This window comes from Rhincodon typus, chromosome 22 (assembly GCF_021869965.1).
Source record: "Rhincodon typus isolate 14 chromosome 22, sRhiTyp1.1, whole genome shotgun sequence".
Lineage (NCBI taxonomy): Eukaryota > Metazoa > Chordata > Chondrichthyes > Orectolobiformes > Rhincodontidae > Rhincodon > Rhincodon typus.
The window spans coordinates 29,213,146-29,232,479 of NC_063353.1; the positions used below are offsets into that span (position 1 = coordinate 29,213,146).

Below are 19,334 nucleotides of genomic sequence, written 5' to 3' on the forward strand. Positions count from 1 at the left end.
AACATAGATGCATCGAGTGAGCGAGGAACATAGATGCATCGAGTGAGTGGGCAAAGGTCTGGCAGATGGAATACAATGTAAATAAATGTGAAGTCATACATTTTGGTAGGAGTAATAGTAAAAAGGATTATTCCTTGAATGGTAAAAAGTTGCAGCATGCTGCTATGCAGAGGGACCTGGGTGTCCTTGTGCATGAATCACAGAAGGTAGGTTTGCAGGTACAACAAGTAATTAGGAAGGCAAATGGAATTTTGTCTTCATTGCTAAAGGGATTGAGATTAAAAGCAGAGAGGTTATGTTGCTGCTGTACAAGGTGCTGGTGAGGCCACACCTGGACTACTGTGTGCAGTTTGGGTCTCCTTACTTGAGAAAGGATGTACTGGCACTGGAGGGGGTGCAAAGGAGGTTCACTAGGTTGATTCCGGAGTTGAGGGGGTTGGCTTATGAGGAAAGACTGAGTAGATTGGGATTATATTCATTGGAATTCAGAAGATTGAGGGGGGATCTTATAGAAACATATAAAATTATGAAGGGAATAGATAAGATAGAAGTAGAGAGGATGTTTCCACTGGCAGGTGAAACTAGGACAAGAGGGCATAGCCTCAAGATTAGAGGGAGTAGATTTAGGACTGAATGGAGAAGGAACTTCTTCACCCAGAGGGTTGTTAATCTATGGAATTCCTTGCCCAGTGGAGTAGTTGACGCTACTTCAGTAAACGTTTTTAAAGATAAGGTAGATTTTTTTTGAACAATAAAGGAATTAAGGGATACGGTGAGAATGCGGGTAAGTGGATCCGAGTCCACGAAAAGATCAGCCATGATCTTATTGAACGGCGGAGCAGGCTCGAAGGGCCGGACGGCCTACTCCTGCTCCTAGCTCTTATGTTCTTATGTTCTATAACCCAGCAGCTCTTAAACTCAATCCCCCGATAATGAAAGCCAACACACCATACACTTTCTTTACAACCTTATCAACTTGGGTCGCAACTTTGAGGGATCTACGGACGTGGACCCCAAGATCCCTCTGTTCCTCCACACTGCTGAGAATCCTACCATTAACCCTGTATTCTGCATTCAAATTCGACCTTCCAAAATGAATCGCTTCACACTTTTCCAGGTTGAATTCCATCTGCCACTTCTTTGCCTCACTCTCCATCCTGTCAATGTCCCATTGCAACCTACAACAGCCCTTCACACTATCCACAACTCCAACCTCTCATCAGCAAACTTACTAACCCACCCTTCCACTTTCTCATCCAAGTCATCTGTAAAAAATTAAAGAGCAGAGATCCCAGAACAGATCCCCGCAGAACACCACTGGTCACTGAGCTCCAGGCTGAATACTTGCCATTTACTAACACCTTTTGTCTTCTATGGACAGCCAATTCGGTATCCAGACACCCAAACTTCCCCGAATCCCATGCCTCCTTACTTTCTGAATGAGCCTACCATGGGAAACCTTATGAAACACCTTGCTAAAATCCATATACACCACATCCACTGCTCTACCTTCAATGTGTTTTGTCACATCCTCAAAGAATTCACTAAGGCTTGTGAGGCATGACCTGCCTCTCAAAATCATGCTGACTATCTCTAATCAAACTATACTTTTCCAAATAATCATAAATACTCTCAGAATCCTCTCCAATAATTTGCTCACCATAGAAGACTGACTGGTCTGTAATTCCCAGATTATCCCTATTCTCTTGAGAAAGGGAATAACGTTTGCCTCCCTCCAATCATCTGGTACTACTCCAGAGGACAGTGAAAATGCAAAGATCACCAAAGGTGCAGCAATCTCTTCCATTGCTTCCCATAGTAACCTTGGGTATATCCCATCTGGCCCAGGGGACTTATCTAACTTCATGTTTTTCAAAATTTCTAGCACATCCTCCTTCCTAACAACTTGTTCGAGCACATCAGCCTGTTTCATGCTGTCCTCACACTACAAAGTCTCTCTCACTAGTGAATACTGAAGCAACATATTCATTAAGGACCTCCCCGACCTCTGACTCCAGGCACAAGTTCCCTCCACTATCCCTGATTGACCCTGCCCTCACTCTGGCCATCTTTTTGCTCCTCACATAAGTATAGAATGCCTGAGGGTTTGCCTTAATCCTACCCAGCCAGACTTTTTCATACCCTTTTCAGTTCCTTCCCAGCTACCTTGTAACTCTCTGGAGCCCTGTCCAATCCTTGCTTCCTCAACCTTCAGTAAGCTTCCTTCTTCCTCTTGACTAGATGTTCCACATGTCTTGTCATCCAAGGTTCCTTCACCTTACCGTCCCTTCCTTGCCTCAGTGGGACAAACCTATCTAGCACTCACAGCAAGTGCTCCCTAAACAACATTCACATTTCTGTCATGCATTTCCCTAAGAACATCTGTTCTTAGTTCATGCTCCGCAGCTCCTGCCTAATAGCATTGTAATTCCCCCTCCCCCAATTAAATACTTTCCCATACCGTGTGCTCATATCCCTCTCCATGACTATAGTAAAGTTCAGGGAGTTGTGATCACTATCACCGAAACTTTCTCCCACCGAGATCTGACACCTGGCCTGGTTTTTTGCCAAGCACCAAATCCAATATGTCCTCCCCTCTCGTCAGTCTATCGACAAATTGAGTCAGGAATTCTTCCTGGACACACCTTACAAAATCTGCTCCATCCAAAATATTTATGCCAAGGAGGTTCCAGTCGATATTAGGGGAGTTGAAGTCAGCCATGACAACAACCCTATTACTTCTGCACCTTTCCAAAATCTGCCGTCCAATCTGTTCCTCAGTGTCTCTGTTGCTATTGGCGGGGGGGTGTCTATAGATAGCTCCCAATAAAGCTACTGCTCCTTTCCCATTTCAGACTTCCACCCATACTGACTCAGTAGACAAACCCTCCTCGACAACCTCCCTTTCTGCAGCTGTGATACTATCCCCGATTAGAAATGCCACTGCCATACCTCTTTTACCTCCCTCCCGATTTCTTTTGAAACGTCTAAACCCCAGAACATCCAACAACCACTCCTGCCTCTGATGGCCACAACATCTTTATTCTTTATTCATTTCTGGGACGAGGGCTTTGCTGGCTAGGCAGCATTTATTGCCCACCCATAATTGCCCAGAAGGCAATTCAAAGTCAACCACATTGCTGTGGGTCTGGAATCACATAGGCCAAACCAAGTAAGGATGGCAGTTTCCTTCCCTAAAGGGGATTAGTGAACCAGAAGGGTTTTTCCAACAAAAGACAATGGATTCATGGTCATCATTAGATTCTTAACTCTAGATACTTATTGAATTCAAATCCCACCATCTGCCGTGGTGGGATTTGAACCCAGGTCCCCAGAATGTTCTCTGGATTAACAGTCCAGCTGTAATATTACTAGGTCATCGCCTCCCTTTAGCTCCAAGTACTGATCCATGCTCTAAGTTCATCACCCTTATTCCTGACACTTCTTGCGTTAAAATAGACACACTTCAACCCGTCACACTGACTGCAACTTTGTCCTATCAACTGTCTACCCTTCCTCACAGACTCTCTGCATGCTGTATCTGCCTGTACACCAGCTACCCCATCCTCTGATCTGTAGCTCCGGTTCCCATCCCCCTGCCAAGCTAGTTTAAACCCTCCCAAGAGCTCTAGCAAACCTCCTGCCCAGGGTATTGGTGCCCCTCCAGTTCGGGGGCAACCCATCCTTCCTGTACAGGTCCCACCTTCCCCAGAAGGTGTCCCAGTGATCCACATATTTGAAGCCCTCCCCTCCTACACCAGCTCTGTAGCCACATGTTCAGCTGCACTCGATCTCTACTCTAGCCTCACTAGCCCGTGGCACCGGTAGTAATCCTGAGATTACTATTCTGCTCATCCTGTCTTTTAGCTTCCAACCCAACTCGCTATGTTCACTTTTCAGGTCCTCATCCTTTTTCCTAGTTATGTCATTGGTACCAATGAGTACCACAACTTCTGGCTGCTCACCCTCCCCCTCAAGAATCCCATAGACTCGATCCGAGACATCCCTGACCCTGGCACCCGGGAGGCAACATGCCATCCGGAGGTCTCGATTGCGACCACAGAATCTCCTGTCTGTTTCCCTAACCATTGTATCTCCTGTCACTATTGCTCTTTTATTCACCCCCATTCCCATCTGAGCCACAGAGTCAGACTTGGTGCCAGAGACCTGGCCATTATGACTTGCCTGTGGTAGGTTGTTTCTTCTCCCCCGCCCTGCCCACAGTATCCAAAGTGGTATACTTATTGAGGGGAACGCCCACAAATTAATTTTAATTTACAGTCAGCTACAAAGTCAAACGATCATTGGGTAGGTTTCCCTTTCCAATTCAACTGCTCATGTGGTTTCCACCAGATGAATGGAATAAAAAATTCATTCTCAAATAACTGATCATACAGTACACCAATTTTCTCAATGCCAAAACGTCAAATCAAGCACTGAGATGTGCAAACAGAATTGCTGCAACCCAGAAGGAGGCGAGTCTACTTTTTGTGCTAATTCTGTAACAGAAATACACTTAGTCCCAAACCCCTGCCTACTTCCTGCAGCCCTGCACATTCCTTTTCAGATAACAATTCAATTCCCTCATGAATGCCTCAATTGAACTTAACTCCACTACACTCAATGCATAACAGATCCTAATTCACTGTATGATGAAGTTTTTCCTCATGTCTCCACTGCTTTCTTTTGGTAAATATTTTAAATTTGTGACTTGTACCTGATACTTCCGCCAATGGCAACAATTACACCCAGACCCCTCATTTTGAATAGCTCTGTCGAAACTCCTCTCAGTCTTTTCCGAGGAAAAAGATCTCAACTTGTACAATAGATCAATACTGAAGTGACTGGCATTTAGAAGTAGGGCTGAGGTAAAAAGAACAAACAGTATATCACAGGAACAGGTCCTTTAGCCCTCCAAACCTGTACCAGCAGATCAAGTATTGATGACTTTGCATTTCGCCAATGTACATCCCAACATCCATATGAAACGGAGATGACAACAAATTTAAAATTGCATTTCAGAAACCTACTGGCCAATTGAATATATTTCTGGATCAAGTGATCAAGGTAAAAATTGGAACCATTTTATAAGTGGATACCCCGTTTCAAGAGAACACATGATGCTTGTGGAAGTCAGAGCTAAGATGCGCTAAATTTTCTTCAGTATTTTGTGATCTTGCACATTGAAGTCAAGTGCACACTTTAATACGCCAAAGTTAGAAGGCATGGGAAACCTCACAAACGCACTTATTTGTGAATTATTATGGGTTCCACAAAACTGAATCAAAGTGCTACATGACATTCATGTGGCCAGTTATTGAAACAGTTATTTTATCAACTAATTATAGCAAACTCCAGTTTGTTTTTAAACCAGAAGGAACCCTTCTGAATTACTTTAATTCATCACAATTGGATGGAGAAGAAAATTAAAAGGCTCCTAGGTTATTAACACACAGCATGCATGCACAAACACTGGGGAAGGTCAGACTCAACTGTAATGCTGGTGGTAGTTAAATACAAATTAACAGTAAAAACACTGATTAGGTTTAGAGAACATGTGTTTGTACAGTCAATAGCAGCCAGGAGGAAAGAACATTTTAAAGTGAAGTGAAAAGTTTTTTTTAAGACAAAGATATTTTAGCAACAAAAAGTTGAATGAAAACACTAATCCTAGACATACCTGAGGTAAAGTTTCGAAGAGATAACCAAAAGCAACAATGATCAACATCACAACTAAAGCAGATATTCCGCCAGCAATCTACAAAAACAAAACAAAAATCAATTAAAGGCCTGGAAACAAAGTATTCTTCCCCTCACCCCTCCCAATCAGGATTCACAGGGTTGTCATATGGTTAGCTTCCAAAGAACAACAGTAACTACCCTCTAATAGTTGTTTGAAGCCATATAATAGTCTCAAATGAGCTCCCTGTCACTAGCTTAGGTAGAAAAAGTCACTAGGCACAGAGCATTAAAACTAAAACTAGAGACCTTGGCAACATTAACTAGAATAAAGGACCATAATGTTATAGCCCAAATGAAAAGCCAACGTCTGGGAATTAATATGATTGAAGAGTAGGATATATTTAAACACAAAATGGAAGCAATACATACTAAATACATAAGACCATAAGACGTAAGAGCAGAAATGGACCATTCAACTGATTCATTCAGGCAGCTCAATTGAGGCAGGTTGTGGCTGATCTGCTAATCCTCAATTCCACTTTTCCACTTTCTTGCTCTCCCCACCCCATGACATTTGCTTCTTCTGCAGAATAAAAAAATCTCAGTCTTGAATATACTTGTGGGCTCAACAGTCCTCTGTGACAAAGAGGAAATTCCTCAGTCATAAATTTGACTCCTTATTCTGAGATCATGCTCGTACTCCTAGACTTTCCCACAAGAAACAAACCTTCTGCATCTACCTTGTCAGGCTCACCAAGAATACTGTATGTTTCATGAAGGCCTTCTGTATTCCAACGAGTACAGGCCTAATCTACTCAACCTCTCCTCAAAAAGGGTCCCTCCATATCTGTTATCAGCCTGGTGAACATTCTCTAGTCTGCCTCCAATGTTGGTATATCTTTCCTAAGATAAGAGGTCTAAAACTGTTCTAAGTATTCCAGCTGTGGTCAGACCAGTCCCTTGAACAGTTTTAGCAACTTTCATACTTCATTGGAAATAAAGGCTAATATTCTGCATACTTTCCCTATTACTTCTTGAACTTGGATGCTAGCTTTGTGATTCATGGACAAAGTCTCCCAAATCCTGCTGTTCTGTAGCCTTCCGCAGTCTTTCGCCATTCAAATATTATTTAGCTCCTCTATTCTTCCTGCCAAAGTGCACAACCGTACATTTTTCCATATTATCTTCCATCTGCCAAGTTCTTGATCACTCAAATCAGTCTGCACAGAATGAAGAATCATTCTCACCACTTGCTTTCTTATCTATTGTCAATAAACTTGGCTATAGTACATCACTTTCCTTATCCAAGTCATTAATATATATTCTAAATAATTGTGACCCCAGCCTTGCAGCACTCCACTAGTCATAAGTTGTCATCCTGAAGTAATTCTCCCCTTGTCCCAATTTTGTCCAATAGTGGGCCAATCCTCTAACCATGCTAATATACTGCCTCCAAACAGTATGGGCTCTTCTCTTAAAAATGAGCTTCATGTGTCGTGCCTTATCAAATGCCTTCTGGAAATCCAAAGATATCAGGAGTTAGGATGGTTTGTTAACTTTTCTAGAATTGCAGTATTGAGTGAAAATGAGGATTAAAGGAAAGCATATAGCAGAATATCAAAAGGAAAGAAAACAAAAGTCTGAAGATCACTAAAAGGGAAATATCTAGGATGAATACTCAAAAGCAGCAATGGAATCATTTAGAAATTAAGCAGGCATCCTGCAATTGAGTAGCACTGTGGGTTAGTATGTTCCTCAGTTTCTAGAAGGATGAAAATGGAACTTATTTTGAAAATCAGAGGTTTTGACACTTAAATTAGTGCTGAATATAGTGTGCATCAAAGACCATTTGTGCTTGCTTGCGCGCCTCACACTGCATGACATCAGGTCACAAGGGATTGGTATGCAGACTAATGCTGCCAAACAGCAATTCAAAGCTATTCTCAACTACAATTGTTATCATGTTACTGAAGCCCTCTTGTGGTCAATGAAGAATCTCTTTTTATAGTTATGTTTCCAGACATGTGTTCCATTAGGTCTGGTACAGCATACACACCAGATTTCTGGAGAGTGTAATGGATACCTTTTCAGCAGAAATTCTACTGCTCTTCCAGGGATTGCAAGAGCGTCAAATGGAAACGAAGCTGCTATGTTCATTTACCCCAAGGAAGGTCCTGCACCAGTTACTGGTCAAAGTTAAAGCAGAGCTGGATGTAATGCTGCAAAACAGCTATCATTTCCCTGTTAAGAAGCCGACTCAGCTGCCAGCTTGATCAATGCTCCAAAACTGAACAGCTTTGTCAAAGAGTCAATATAACTCAAGACAGTCAGTTGACAAAAGCCAAGCAAAACTCACCAAAAGCACACTTTTTACTAAACCGAATGCCAACAGGTGCTTCTCGCAAAACCCACCGGTCTAGGAGTCCAAGGTGCTGACTACAATTGTTACTTTGATTGCTATTGCTTTTTATTGACCCTCATTGAGCATACTACTAGCCCCAGGAGATACTTCCAATGAGGTGTTTTTTTGACCAGTGCAGATGCAATGGGCCTGTGTTTCAAAATGTCTAAATCTACAATTTCTGAAGGGGGATAAATTATAAAAAAGGGGATATTTGACATATGGAGGACATTTTGATCCAAGGGTCTACCTCAGATTCATGATAACAGTCAAAAGGTGTTTTAACGTCCTGCAGAGTTTGGTCTCAACTTGAAAAATATAAAATTTTCTTCAAACACCTTAAATTCTATGGCCATGTCACCAACAACTGCACAGCAACCCATAGAAAATTACGGTGACCAATTTTCTGAAACTCAAGAATGTTTTAGACATTTAGCATTTCCTAGGCATGGTTAATAAGCGGTTAAATCTCTCTCAAACTTCCCTTTCATCACAGAAGCTGCAAGAGACCTGCGGAAGCCAGTGGTACTGGGAAGTTCAGCAGGATAGGGTTATTTGAATAGATTAAACAACTGGTCTCTCATGATGGGCTGGCCCATGACAATCTCAAATTGTCCACTGCCATCAGAGTGGATGCCTCTTCTACTGGCCTTGGAACTGTTCTTATTCAACTCTAATCTGATAGTATTAGAAAAGCACCAGTTTACTTTCCACCTTGCTTCTTGATAGAGACAGAGCAAAAGGTATGCAAACAAACAGTCATGTGGGCCTGACTGCTGATGGGGCTACATTTTCAGGTTGTAATTGACTTCAAACCCTTGTGTGTCCTTTTCAAAAGGTCAAGGAGATCAAGATACTCATGCGAGTCCAGCAGTTTATGCTGCAGCTGATGCACTCAGTCAGAAACTGACAGTCTTTATGGACTATCCTCAAGCTGTTGAGGATGCTGAATGTGTGGTCAAGATACTAATGACAAGAATACCACCCAGATCTTGGCACTACTCAACTACACAGAGCCTCAATTTTACAAAATGGCCTCTAATTTTCAGTTTTCTACCTTGGATAGTACCTTGAAACCCCATATTACACATGGTGCAAACCACAGAATAGGTTAGTCAACTATATAAATTAATTGGTTCAATTCTCAGTACTGGGCTATAACAGTTTTCCTTGGCACTAGGTCAGCAGGTTTGCATTAGAAACGGATAATCCAAAGACAAAAAACCATCGCTAGACAATTGAAGTGAAAAGGAGTGTCATCCAGACTTTGTTTGGTCTCTTGTAGAAATAGGATTGTTCTCATTTGGCCAATGTCAGTCAGTCACAGATGACCACTTCAAATACCATGTCTGAGATGTTGTTAACTGCTTAACCAGACCATCTCATCAACCAGTCCACAGACCATCCACTCTTCCATATTACTCTAATCTATGGAAAGTGGACAGTACAACTTCTACAGGACTTAAATCCGCAAATAAGAGACTTTGGGGGAAAATGGGGAAGGTTAGAAAGAAAATGTTAAATAGAATTCCATCTAGTTAAATGTTTTTGTGTTAAAAGGTCACACTTTCAGACATGAAATGAGAATATATTGGGGGAAAAATAGAGATAGGTTTATCTGCATATTCATTAGACCTAGAGACAAGCTGGGATATATACATGACCAAAAAGTCTGCTACTGTATCTATGCAAAAAATGTGAATAAAAGATTGTTTAATGAAACCCACTACTGTCCAGCCTGCACTTGTCTGAATATTTAACCAACTTAGATAAAAATAAAACAACCCATAAACCTACTTGCCATATAGAAGAACTATCAGCTAGTAGTAAGTGTCTTACGGTCTTGTATGTCGAAAGATCAAACTAATAAACTCCCTATGAAACAAACAAACATTCTATACTTTATTGTCTAGTGTGTAAAGAAAAATTTAAAAAGAACATGCTTATCTAAAAATTAGTTAATGCTCGCCACTGAACAGTAGAGGCTGCAAATTTATACCTCAGTTTTTCCTCCAGTGCTCTCTTGCACAAGGCTTCGGGACATTGAGGTGGTGACAGGAAATGTTTGGAAAAAGGATCCAAAAGTATTGCAAATACCTAATGCAATAAGTTCCTGGAGAAAGAATTTTAAAAAAATGTTTGAAAAGTTTGGAAAAATATTACATACATTTTCTGATAACGGATAAAGTTGGCAACAAACATGCAAATGGAAAATACGTTCAATCTTGTTATTTTGCACAAACTGTTGTCCACTTTAAAAGAAAAGTGAACATGCCATCTAGAAATCGATATACAAGATGACAACGTTAAAGATAGAAATATTCTCATCAGCATTATATATTTATTCTAATGCAAGGGTTAGGAGGACACTCTTACTGTAAGGGTCCCAGTTTATAGACAAGTAGTTTATTTAAAGGTATTGCTTTCCCCTTATTGCAACATTTCCACCCTTCATCACCAACCAACCTAATAACTGCATTTGCAAGAGGGCAGACACACAACCAGTCAATAGGCATAATGCTGATTCTAATAAATTTATGCAATTCAGAGATTAGGAAAACTTTCAGTACGTAATACTTAAAAGTTTTATAACAAATGAAAGTTTCCCCAACAAGGTCTCAGGTGTCATTACTAGTAAGTCCTTTTATCATTAGATTTGCCAAAGCTTTGATTATAAAATTGGAGATATATAAAACTGCACTTATTACCTGATTACCATCTACACTGTAACCATGCTTCATAGCAAATATTTTTGCCATCGATACAGTCATTGAGAATCCAACTACTGCAATTGTAATGCAATCCATGAATATTTCAGACAGTAAACTGAAGTCAGGTAGAACTGGAGCTCTCAAACTGAAAAATGACAAATACACCAATATTAGCTGCTCCGCATTCAAAATTCTGGGATCATTGTGAAACTACAAAAACACATTCTAAATGCAGACCAATAAACTGGCTTGTGACCAAGATGATTGATGAGCAGGTACAGAAGGCAAAAGATGTGATTGCCTGCATCAGTTCACAAAATAGTGAAAGTTAATTTCAATAAAACTAGAACATTTAATAAGGAAGCAGGGTACAAACTGCACTCCATTCACTTAGGAAGTAGAACAAATGAATAATGGCTCAACTTCTTATCCTCTACACATCAGTTAACTATACAGAAAACTGCAATAATTCAGCTGGAAAAAGATAAAAGATAAGCGGTCTTTGATCACCGCTCAGGATAACAATCAAGGATCAGTGCTGAAGTACAGAGACTGACCCCAATGTTAAACAAGAACAAACAGGAGAATGCCATCTTGTGCAAGTATGACAAAAGGCAAATATAGAATATTTTAAATTGAGAGAACAGGACAGAAATATATTGAAATTGATTTAAAAAAATTCAAGACAATCCTGAAATTTTTCTTTGCATAAATACAATGAATGCCAGTGTAAAGGGAGAATAAGCTTGAGTATTTATTAATTATCCAATTAAACTATGGATGGTTTAGAATATAATAGATATACTTTTATTTCATCCACAGGACATGGGCAAAACTATAAAAGGGTCTAGCAATGGGTCAACTGCTACCACTTAATTGTGAAACAGAAGGTTGTAAATACAAGTTCTACTTCAGTGATTTCATTTCAAAAGTCCAGGCTGACACACTAGCCCAGTACTGAAGGAGTTCTAGGTTTTCTCAGGTGTCATCTTTCAGATGAGAAATTAAGCCAAGACTTGTCTGCATTGTCAAGTGTAAGATTCCATGGCACTATTTCAAAAAGCAAAAAAAGTTTTCAACTGTGTCATGAATTGTAAAGTGAAGGCTGCTATAGCCCTAGTGGTTTACAAGGCCGTTTTCTCATGAGAAAAATGACTGGTGGCAAGTTTAAAATGGAGGGTGAGGGGATAGGTTGAGAAGGCAGAACTTTTAATGGTAACCTCAAGTGATGTGGGAACTGAACCTACATTGTTGGCATCACTTTGCACTGCAAATCTGCCAATTAGCTAACCGCAAATACTGAGCTACATATAGTGGCATATACAGAACAAATAAATAATTGAAGAATTGGAAGAACAAAAACTATAGTTAAGTAATCCTTGCTGAGAAAACAAAATTATTCAGATTTGATTGCTTAATGAACAAATTCAGTGATGCTCCATTCCCCTTTTAATGGACTATAATAATGTCAGAAGTTTGAAATTATTTTAAAACATTACCACTGCTAGATCATACTACACAATGATTCAGTCGACGTGGCAGCCATTTGGCCCAAACTGCTTACGCTGCTCTTTGAAAGAGCTATCTCATCACTCCCATTCTCCATAATTTTTCCAGTTACGGACACAATTTCCTCTGAAAATTACTACCAAATCTACCTTGACCATTCGTTCACGGATTATATTCACTCTAAAGTAAAATTGTCACATCTGTTTCTATAACTAGCAAGAGAAGTCTTAACGTATTGACACAATGATACTTTATTTCTATCTATTGAAAATGTCGAGTTGTCTCAACTTAATGGTAACGTGATCCCACAGGGAACTGAGCACAATATTGCAATAGGCTACTGCACTCCACTTCTTCTTTCTGGATATTTACAAGCAGAATAGCTTTTTATTATTTTTAGTTGAGGGATTAGAGTCCCACACAAAACCTAATTCAACTTGCTCAATATGAGATTCCTGAATATCTCCAAGTTGTGAATTACAATAAATATTTGAAACGTGAAACATTTATTGTAGGGGTTATTTATGACCAAGTAGTCTGAATAAGCATAACATGTACATGGGAAATTGTACCTTGTAAATCATGCGTTCTCCAATAGCTGGTTCTGCCCCATTAACCCACACCTTAGTATTTCTGACAACCACTTGTTTGAGGCTAACGCATGACCAGAGAGGAAAGATGACTAGCAGTTTATTTTGCATGCTCCAAAACAAAATAAAAAAATGCTGTTAAGTACTCAAGTGGAATTTGGTGCTAGCAAACAATTTGCTTGCACCTGTAACATTTGGGATAGCTAACTCTTCAATGGTTCATATATTTGGGGTGACATCTTAAACTAGGAATTCTGGTCTAACCTTGACTCTTAAAGAAGAAATTACATCCTCTTCTTCCCACTCCAGTGCTATAAAGCAATAACTTTATCCATCCTAATTTAAAGACTTGGGTCACTCCCCACAATTGTTCAGTGAGCAAAAACATGTAATATCTCCATCCCACCCCGGAAAAGAAAATAGACTCAAGTTATGAACATACAAACAAGGAGGAGGAGTAAGGCACTCTGCCCTTTGAGCCTGCTACACCATTCAATAATTTCATGATTGTCAGATCAATCTCATTTCCTTCATTCCCTAATAACTTTCATAATTGGAAGTTCATTCCTATTCAGGATTGAACCTGTGTCCTCACAACACTACCTTCTCATATGCAAATAAATCCACTATGTCATCCATCCCACTTCAATCCAGGAAAGTTTTATTTCACCATTGACCTATCATTTCTGCTGTTAGTACAGCACCAAAAGTCTAGCCCAAAGACACTCACCATTTTTCCACACCATGTCACCTCTTTTACTCCTTTCTAATCAAGGTCACGTTATATCTACGCCTTCGTATAATGCTTTAAAAAAAGAAAAAAGACGTAGCCTTGACTTTGTATGCAACCATTGGATGTTTTGATTTGTATTGTAGCATCTGAAACAAATTTGATTAATTAGCCCTATGTTTTCCCTACCCAGTAGGTATATGACCAACAATATTCACTTCATAGTTCTCATGCAGGTTCATCCCAGCAGAAACACCGGTGCCAATAATTACCTAAAGAGAAAAACAAATTCATAACCAATATTTGAATTGGGAAAAGGTATTGTATCAAAAAGTACTATAAAAATTAAAAAATTGCTTCCATCTCTAGTCTCCTGTGCCTGAGTTTTTGACTGGTTTCTAGAACTGATTTCAGAGAATTAGGAGGTGGGGGTGCAGTTTGGATGTGGAGGAAAGGGAAGAAAAACCAGAATAAAGGCATAGCTGGGCCACTCCAAAGACTGCTTAACTGGCCAAGTTCACTGTAGAGGCTGAGAGGTGCCACACCCACTTTAGAGTCAGAAGACTCAAGTTAAAAAATCACACTCTAGAAATTTCTTATAAGCATACAATGATACAAAACAACAGTTCATTCAGCCCATCATGTTTATACTGATCCTTTTGAAAGAGCTGTCCATTTAGCTTCTTTCATTATTATTCTTCCATTGTGGGTTTATCAAGATTTTCCAAATTATTGTAGTGCACTGTCAAAAAACTTCTCATGCCAATTGCTTCATTTGATGGCGACCTGTCCCCTCTGGTTACTGAACCGCCAGTCAATGATCATTATTTCTCATCATTTATTCTATCAAAATTCTTGATGATTTTGAGCACCTCTATTTTAAAAACAGACTTGTTTTGCTCATCTTTAAGAAAAAGAACCCAAACTTTTCTAGTCTTGCTCCGTAACTGAAACCTTCAATCCTGGCACAATTCTAGTCTGATATTATAGTGGAACTCTGAAAATAAGGTCATCCTTCAGCTGTGCTGTTAAAGCAGAGCCCCTGATTGTCTTCTCAGATTAACACAAAAGAGGGCATCTTTCCATGATATCATCACAAATTAAAAGAATTTTCCCCAGAATCTTAGCAATGTTGGTTGAACAAATTGGCTGCTTGTTATTGTCTGTCAGATCATATAGCACGTGCATTGATATTGTTTGCCACACTAGGACAGTGGTTGCAATACTTATTACAGCACTTTCTGTAAAATATTTGAGATGTCTCAAGGTTATAAATGGAGAGATACAAGTGCAATTTTGTCAGTCAAAAGTTACCCAATTCTACAGTTGCAGTCACTTATTGGTGGGCGAGGAAGATTACCTCCAAACATTGGGGAGAGAAGCAAAGAAATGCAAGTGTTTAAGGTACAGCCCAATTTCCCTTGTGCCTTACATGTTAGCCTTTATGTTTGCCTTTATGTTTCAGCTAGCCTGCCATTAGTACTTCATATGCTTAAAAGGACTTAAGGAAATAATTTGAACCAAGGTGTGAATATAGGTGCACTACTGATTAAAAAATAAATTTCTAATGATGTTTGGCAGAGAAACAATGTTCAAGCTTAAAAAAAAACTTAAAAAGGGAACAAAAAGAATTTTCTTACCATGACAAGTTCAACAGGAATGGGAACTGGAAGCTTATCTTTGTATCGTACGTTTATTTCTTTTACCACCAGCAGGAAGACAATACAAACTGCCCCAAGAGCTACTGTTGTAACATTACTTCCTTTAATATTAGTACACACAGCAATAAAAGTCTGGAACATAAAACAGAATTGGCCATCAACAAAAGGGACTTGAAAAACTGTAATGTGACATTTTAACAAAATGTGAGATTTTATCTTGAGCAGGTAAATAAAACACAAGTCACTACTCTACCAGAACCTCTCAGCTGACAGGAAATGAATAGCCAGAAAGAATAAGATTCGTCTTTGACTCAGAAGAGAAGCCAGTTATTAGGACGTGAAACTATCATGTTCACTATTAAGAATAGCAGGAAAGAACACTAGACAAATAATTAAACAAGTGGAAAAGTCAATTCAATTTTTTCTCCACCAAAATTCAATTCAAAACAAAAAAAAACACTTGATTTTTATGTTTGTGAAAATAGTTTTTTTTTTAAAATGCTGTATATAGCTACTTACATTAATTGCTGACAGTGGTCCACCAAACCTTTTGGTTTGGATTCCCAGAAGATACTTCAACTGGGACAGAAAGACATGCAAAGCTGCAGCAGCAGTGAAACCTCGCACTACAGGTTCTGCCAGGTAAACGACCACAAACCCAAATCGTATAACCCCAAGGCACAACTGTTTGAAAAAGGAGACAAATTAATTTGATAATATCTGGTTTATTTCTATCAAAGTGAAATAAATTTTACTTTGTCATCATTGTCTGCAGGCTACACCAGGTTCCTTGAACTAGCAAAGCAGGACAGGGTTACTAATTCCAAAGAAAACTTATCCATTGCAGCCACACAAAATCTAATTATAGTCAATGTTTAATCAAAAAAAAAATAAAAATGTCAATGCAGACAAGTACCAATAATTCACAGTAAAGCACACAAGTTTACATTTCCTTTTTCCTTGACTAGCTTAATCTCCTGATTACCTGCATAATTCCTGAAAGGAAAGCTGTTGCAGCTGCTATTTTAACTCTCACTGCAGCTCTTGTCTCATGAAATCCAGTGCGATTAGTTGCATTCATAGAAGTAACATCAAACATTTGATCAGGTGTAAGTCTTATAACAACACCACCAACCATCAAACTGATTATTGCAAAGGGACCTAGGATAAAAGAACAAAAAAGGTAACTTCACTTGGAGATTTAAGGCCAAAAAGACTTCAATTAATGCTAGAGATTGTACCTTAGTTGTGTATTTTTAAGCTTGTTCTTCTTTGTCCAAACTCCAAAATATTAGCAAGACTTTTGATGATCAATGGGTAAATAAGATTCTGCTTTGAGCGTTGTTGAAAATAACGAATACTAAATATTAAACAGATTCTGATTTGGGTATTAAATTTGGAACTTCTCAAACAAGAACTTAAAAAATTCACTCAAGATAACAGTTTGATTTACTCATTTTATTCATAAAATGAGCCTCAATTACAGTTACTTTTGTGGCTTTTTATTCCCTTGATCTCAAAATTATATCTGATCACTTCCTTCTACCCTCATACTGACCTTCTTCTAGTCTGTTTAAATCCCATCTTCAACCACATTTCGTTCTGGAATAAACTCTCAAGCCTAGCCTTTGGCTTGTGATTTGCCATAATACTTCTACAGTTTTTAAAATCTATTCTGCCATTCCATCATGTTCACTTCCGATATTCCCTTCACCCCCAATTTCTAGTACAATCCATATTCTGCTTAAGTGCCCTTCCAGCAGTGTGGTAGTGTCCCTATCTCTGGAACGGAAGTCTCAGTTCAGGCCCCACCCACCAGAGAGGTGTCAAATCATGCCTGATTAAAAATGATTTCCAGTGCTGACAAAAGGGCTGAATGACATCCTTCTGCAATTCTCTAACACCTATCAATATCCTGGCACGGCCAATTGTCGTTTCAAGTTAGAGACACAGAGTTTGGCACAAATGGTTAACCATCCTAGATCTAGCTGGACCATAGTTCTGGGACTCCCTTCATTTCACTCTACGAACAAAGATAAATCCTGGTTTCCTTGATGACCACGAACTTGCACTCTTATCCCCCTACCTTTTCTACTGCCACTCTAAGTCCTTCATGAACTTTGTAATTAAGAATGCGGCCATACATTCTACTGCCTCTGTTGAATTTCACCGTGACCCTTACCATCAAGGTCAAACTGCAGAAAAGCTTTCTTTGGCCTTGAGCCCTGAGCCAGTGCCTAGTTTCCTTACGACTGACACTCATGATCTCTTAAGACATGAATACGACAATTTGCTCCCGTGAATCCACTCAACTTCATTTCATTGCTTTCATGCTGTCTGTCATTGCATGAGCATTCCAGGTCTCAGATAGTATCCTCATCCCATTCAAAACAGCCACGACAAGACTTCTTAAAAATACTCAATCATTTTATTAAATTACTGTCTAAACATCATCTTTCCCTTTTAAATCCTGAAGTGTGTTGTCAACATTCAAATTCATGCCTATCTTCTGCAACTTAGGTTTTGGATTTCTTTCCTGCCACAGCACTGAAAATTGTAACTGAAGTCACAACATCTTCAAAGATTGTGGTACACTATCCACTGCTGTCTTCTCTGCAACCTTTGACATCAAAATCTCTTCACCAGGATCCAGGTCAGTGGGACTGCTCTCAAGTGGTTCTACTTGTAAATTATTCTATCACAACCAGACAACCTTCAAAAATGATTTTCCTTCCTTTTAGTGCCAATCCCTTCTGGCTTCCACACCATTATGATAAAATCCAAATATGCAAGATCAGGTTCAACAGACACTTAACACCAGTTCTAATATGTCACTAGTTCCTCAATTCTCAGTGCTGTCAGACTGCTTGTCTGACATCCATTCCAGCTACTAACTTAATTCTCATCATTAATTAATTCCTCTTTCCTGTCTCAACTTGAAACAAAAACTGTTCTCACTAAGTCAGAGAGACCTCAGATGAGATCAGCTTTCAAGTTCTACATCCTCACCATCACAAAAATAACTAACTTCCATCTCAAATGTTTCCTATTCATGTCTATTCATGCATACTTTCAACACTGCCAGATTCAATGATCTTCTGATTGGAATCCTTTCCAAACTTCAGTTAGCCATTTTCTCAAATTTTATAGACTTAATGATCTATACCGGCTTCCGATTCTCCATGCTTCCATTGTTGGATTCAAGATAAATCATGGATACCTCTCTTCCCATCTGCATTCCAATAGGAAGTTTCTTGAGCACTTTCCCAGTCCCTTTGAATCACAGCTGAAGCCCAAGTCTTTTGATTGGATTGGCTTATTGTCAGGTGTACCGCAATACAGGCAGATCACAACAAGCAAAAAAGGATGTACAGATCAAAAAGACTGAGGCATACGGGTTACATTATTTGAGGCTAGCCTCAATTCAACAGTCTGATAACAGCCAGAAAGCAGCTGTTCCTGAGTCTGCTCATGCACGTTTAGGCTTCTATACCTTCTTCCTGACAGAAGGCGTTGTAGGTCATTACCAGCGTGCGATGGGTCTTTGAGGGTGTTAGCTGCCTTCCTGCAGCAGCAAGCTGTGTAAATAGAGTCCATGGATGGAAGGTTGGCTTCCAGGATGGTCTGGCTGTGCACACCACCAGTCTTTTCTTGCGGTCCCGGGCACAGCAGTTGCCATACCAGGCCGTTATGCACCCAGACAGTAAACTTCTTGACTGTTGCATCTACGTGGGAAGTCCAGGACAGGTCGGTTATCATCACTGAGGAACTTCATGCTCTTCACACGCTCAACCTCAGTTCTGTTGACGTAGATGGGGGCATGTTCTCCTCCTTTCTTTCTGAAGTCAATGATGAATTCTTTAGGTTTTGCCGACGTTGAGAGACAGACTGTTTTTGTTGCATCACATTACCAAGCCCTCTATCTCCCTTCTGTATTTTGACTCGTTAGTATCTATCCCACTATGGTGGTTTCGTCAGCAACCTTGTAGATGGCATTCATTTGGAAGTTGGCACCACAGTTGTGCGCATACAGGGAGTACAGCAGGAGGC

At 39.7% G+C, this 19,334-nt stretch overlaps 1 protein-coding gene across 2 annotated transcripts in view; it reads right to left on the minus strand.

Annotated features, from left to right (window-relative positions):
- slc26a5 (solute carrier family 26 member 5) overlaps positions 1–19,334 on the minus strand; it is a 65,194-nt gene that overhangs the window by 33,585 nt on the left and 12,275 nt on the right. For both annotated transcript variants that reach the window (XM_048610080.1, XM_048610081.1), the window contains 7 exons: positions 16,270–16,445; positions 15,804–15,968; positions 15,264–15,416; positions 13,813–13,895; positions 10,792–10,939; positions 10,083–10,196; positions 5,681–5,758 (listed from right to left, as the gene is read on the minus strand). In XM_048610080.1, the coding sequence (XP_048466037.1) occupies positions 5,681–5,758; positions 10,083–10,196; positions 10,792–10,939; positions 13,813–13,895; positions 15,264–15,416; positions 15,804–15,968; positions 16,270–16,445 (917 nt within the window). The remainder of the gene's footprint in view (positions 1–5,680; positions 5,759–10,082; positions 10,197–10,791; positions 10,940–13,812; positions 13,896–15,263; positions 15,417–15,803; positions 15,969–16,269; positions 16,446–19,334) is intronic.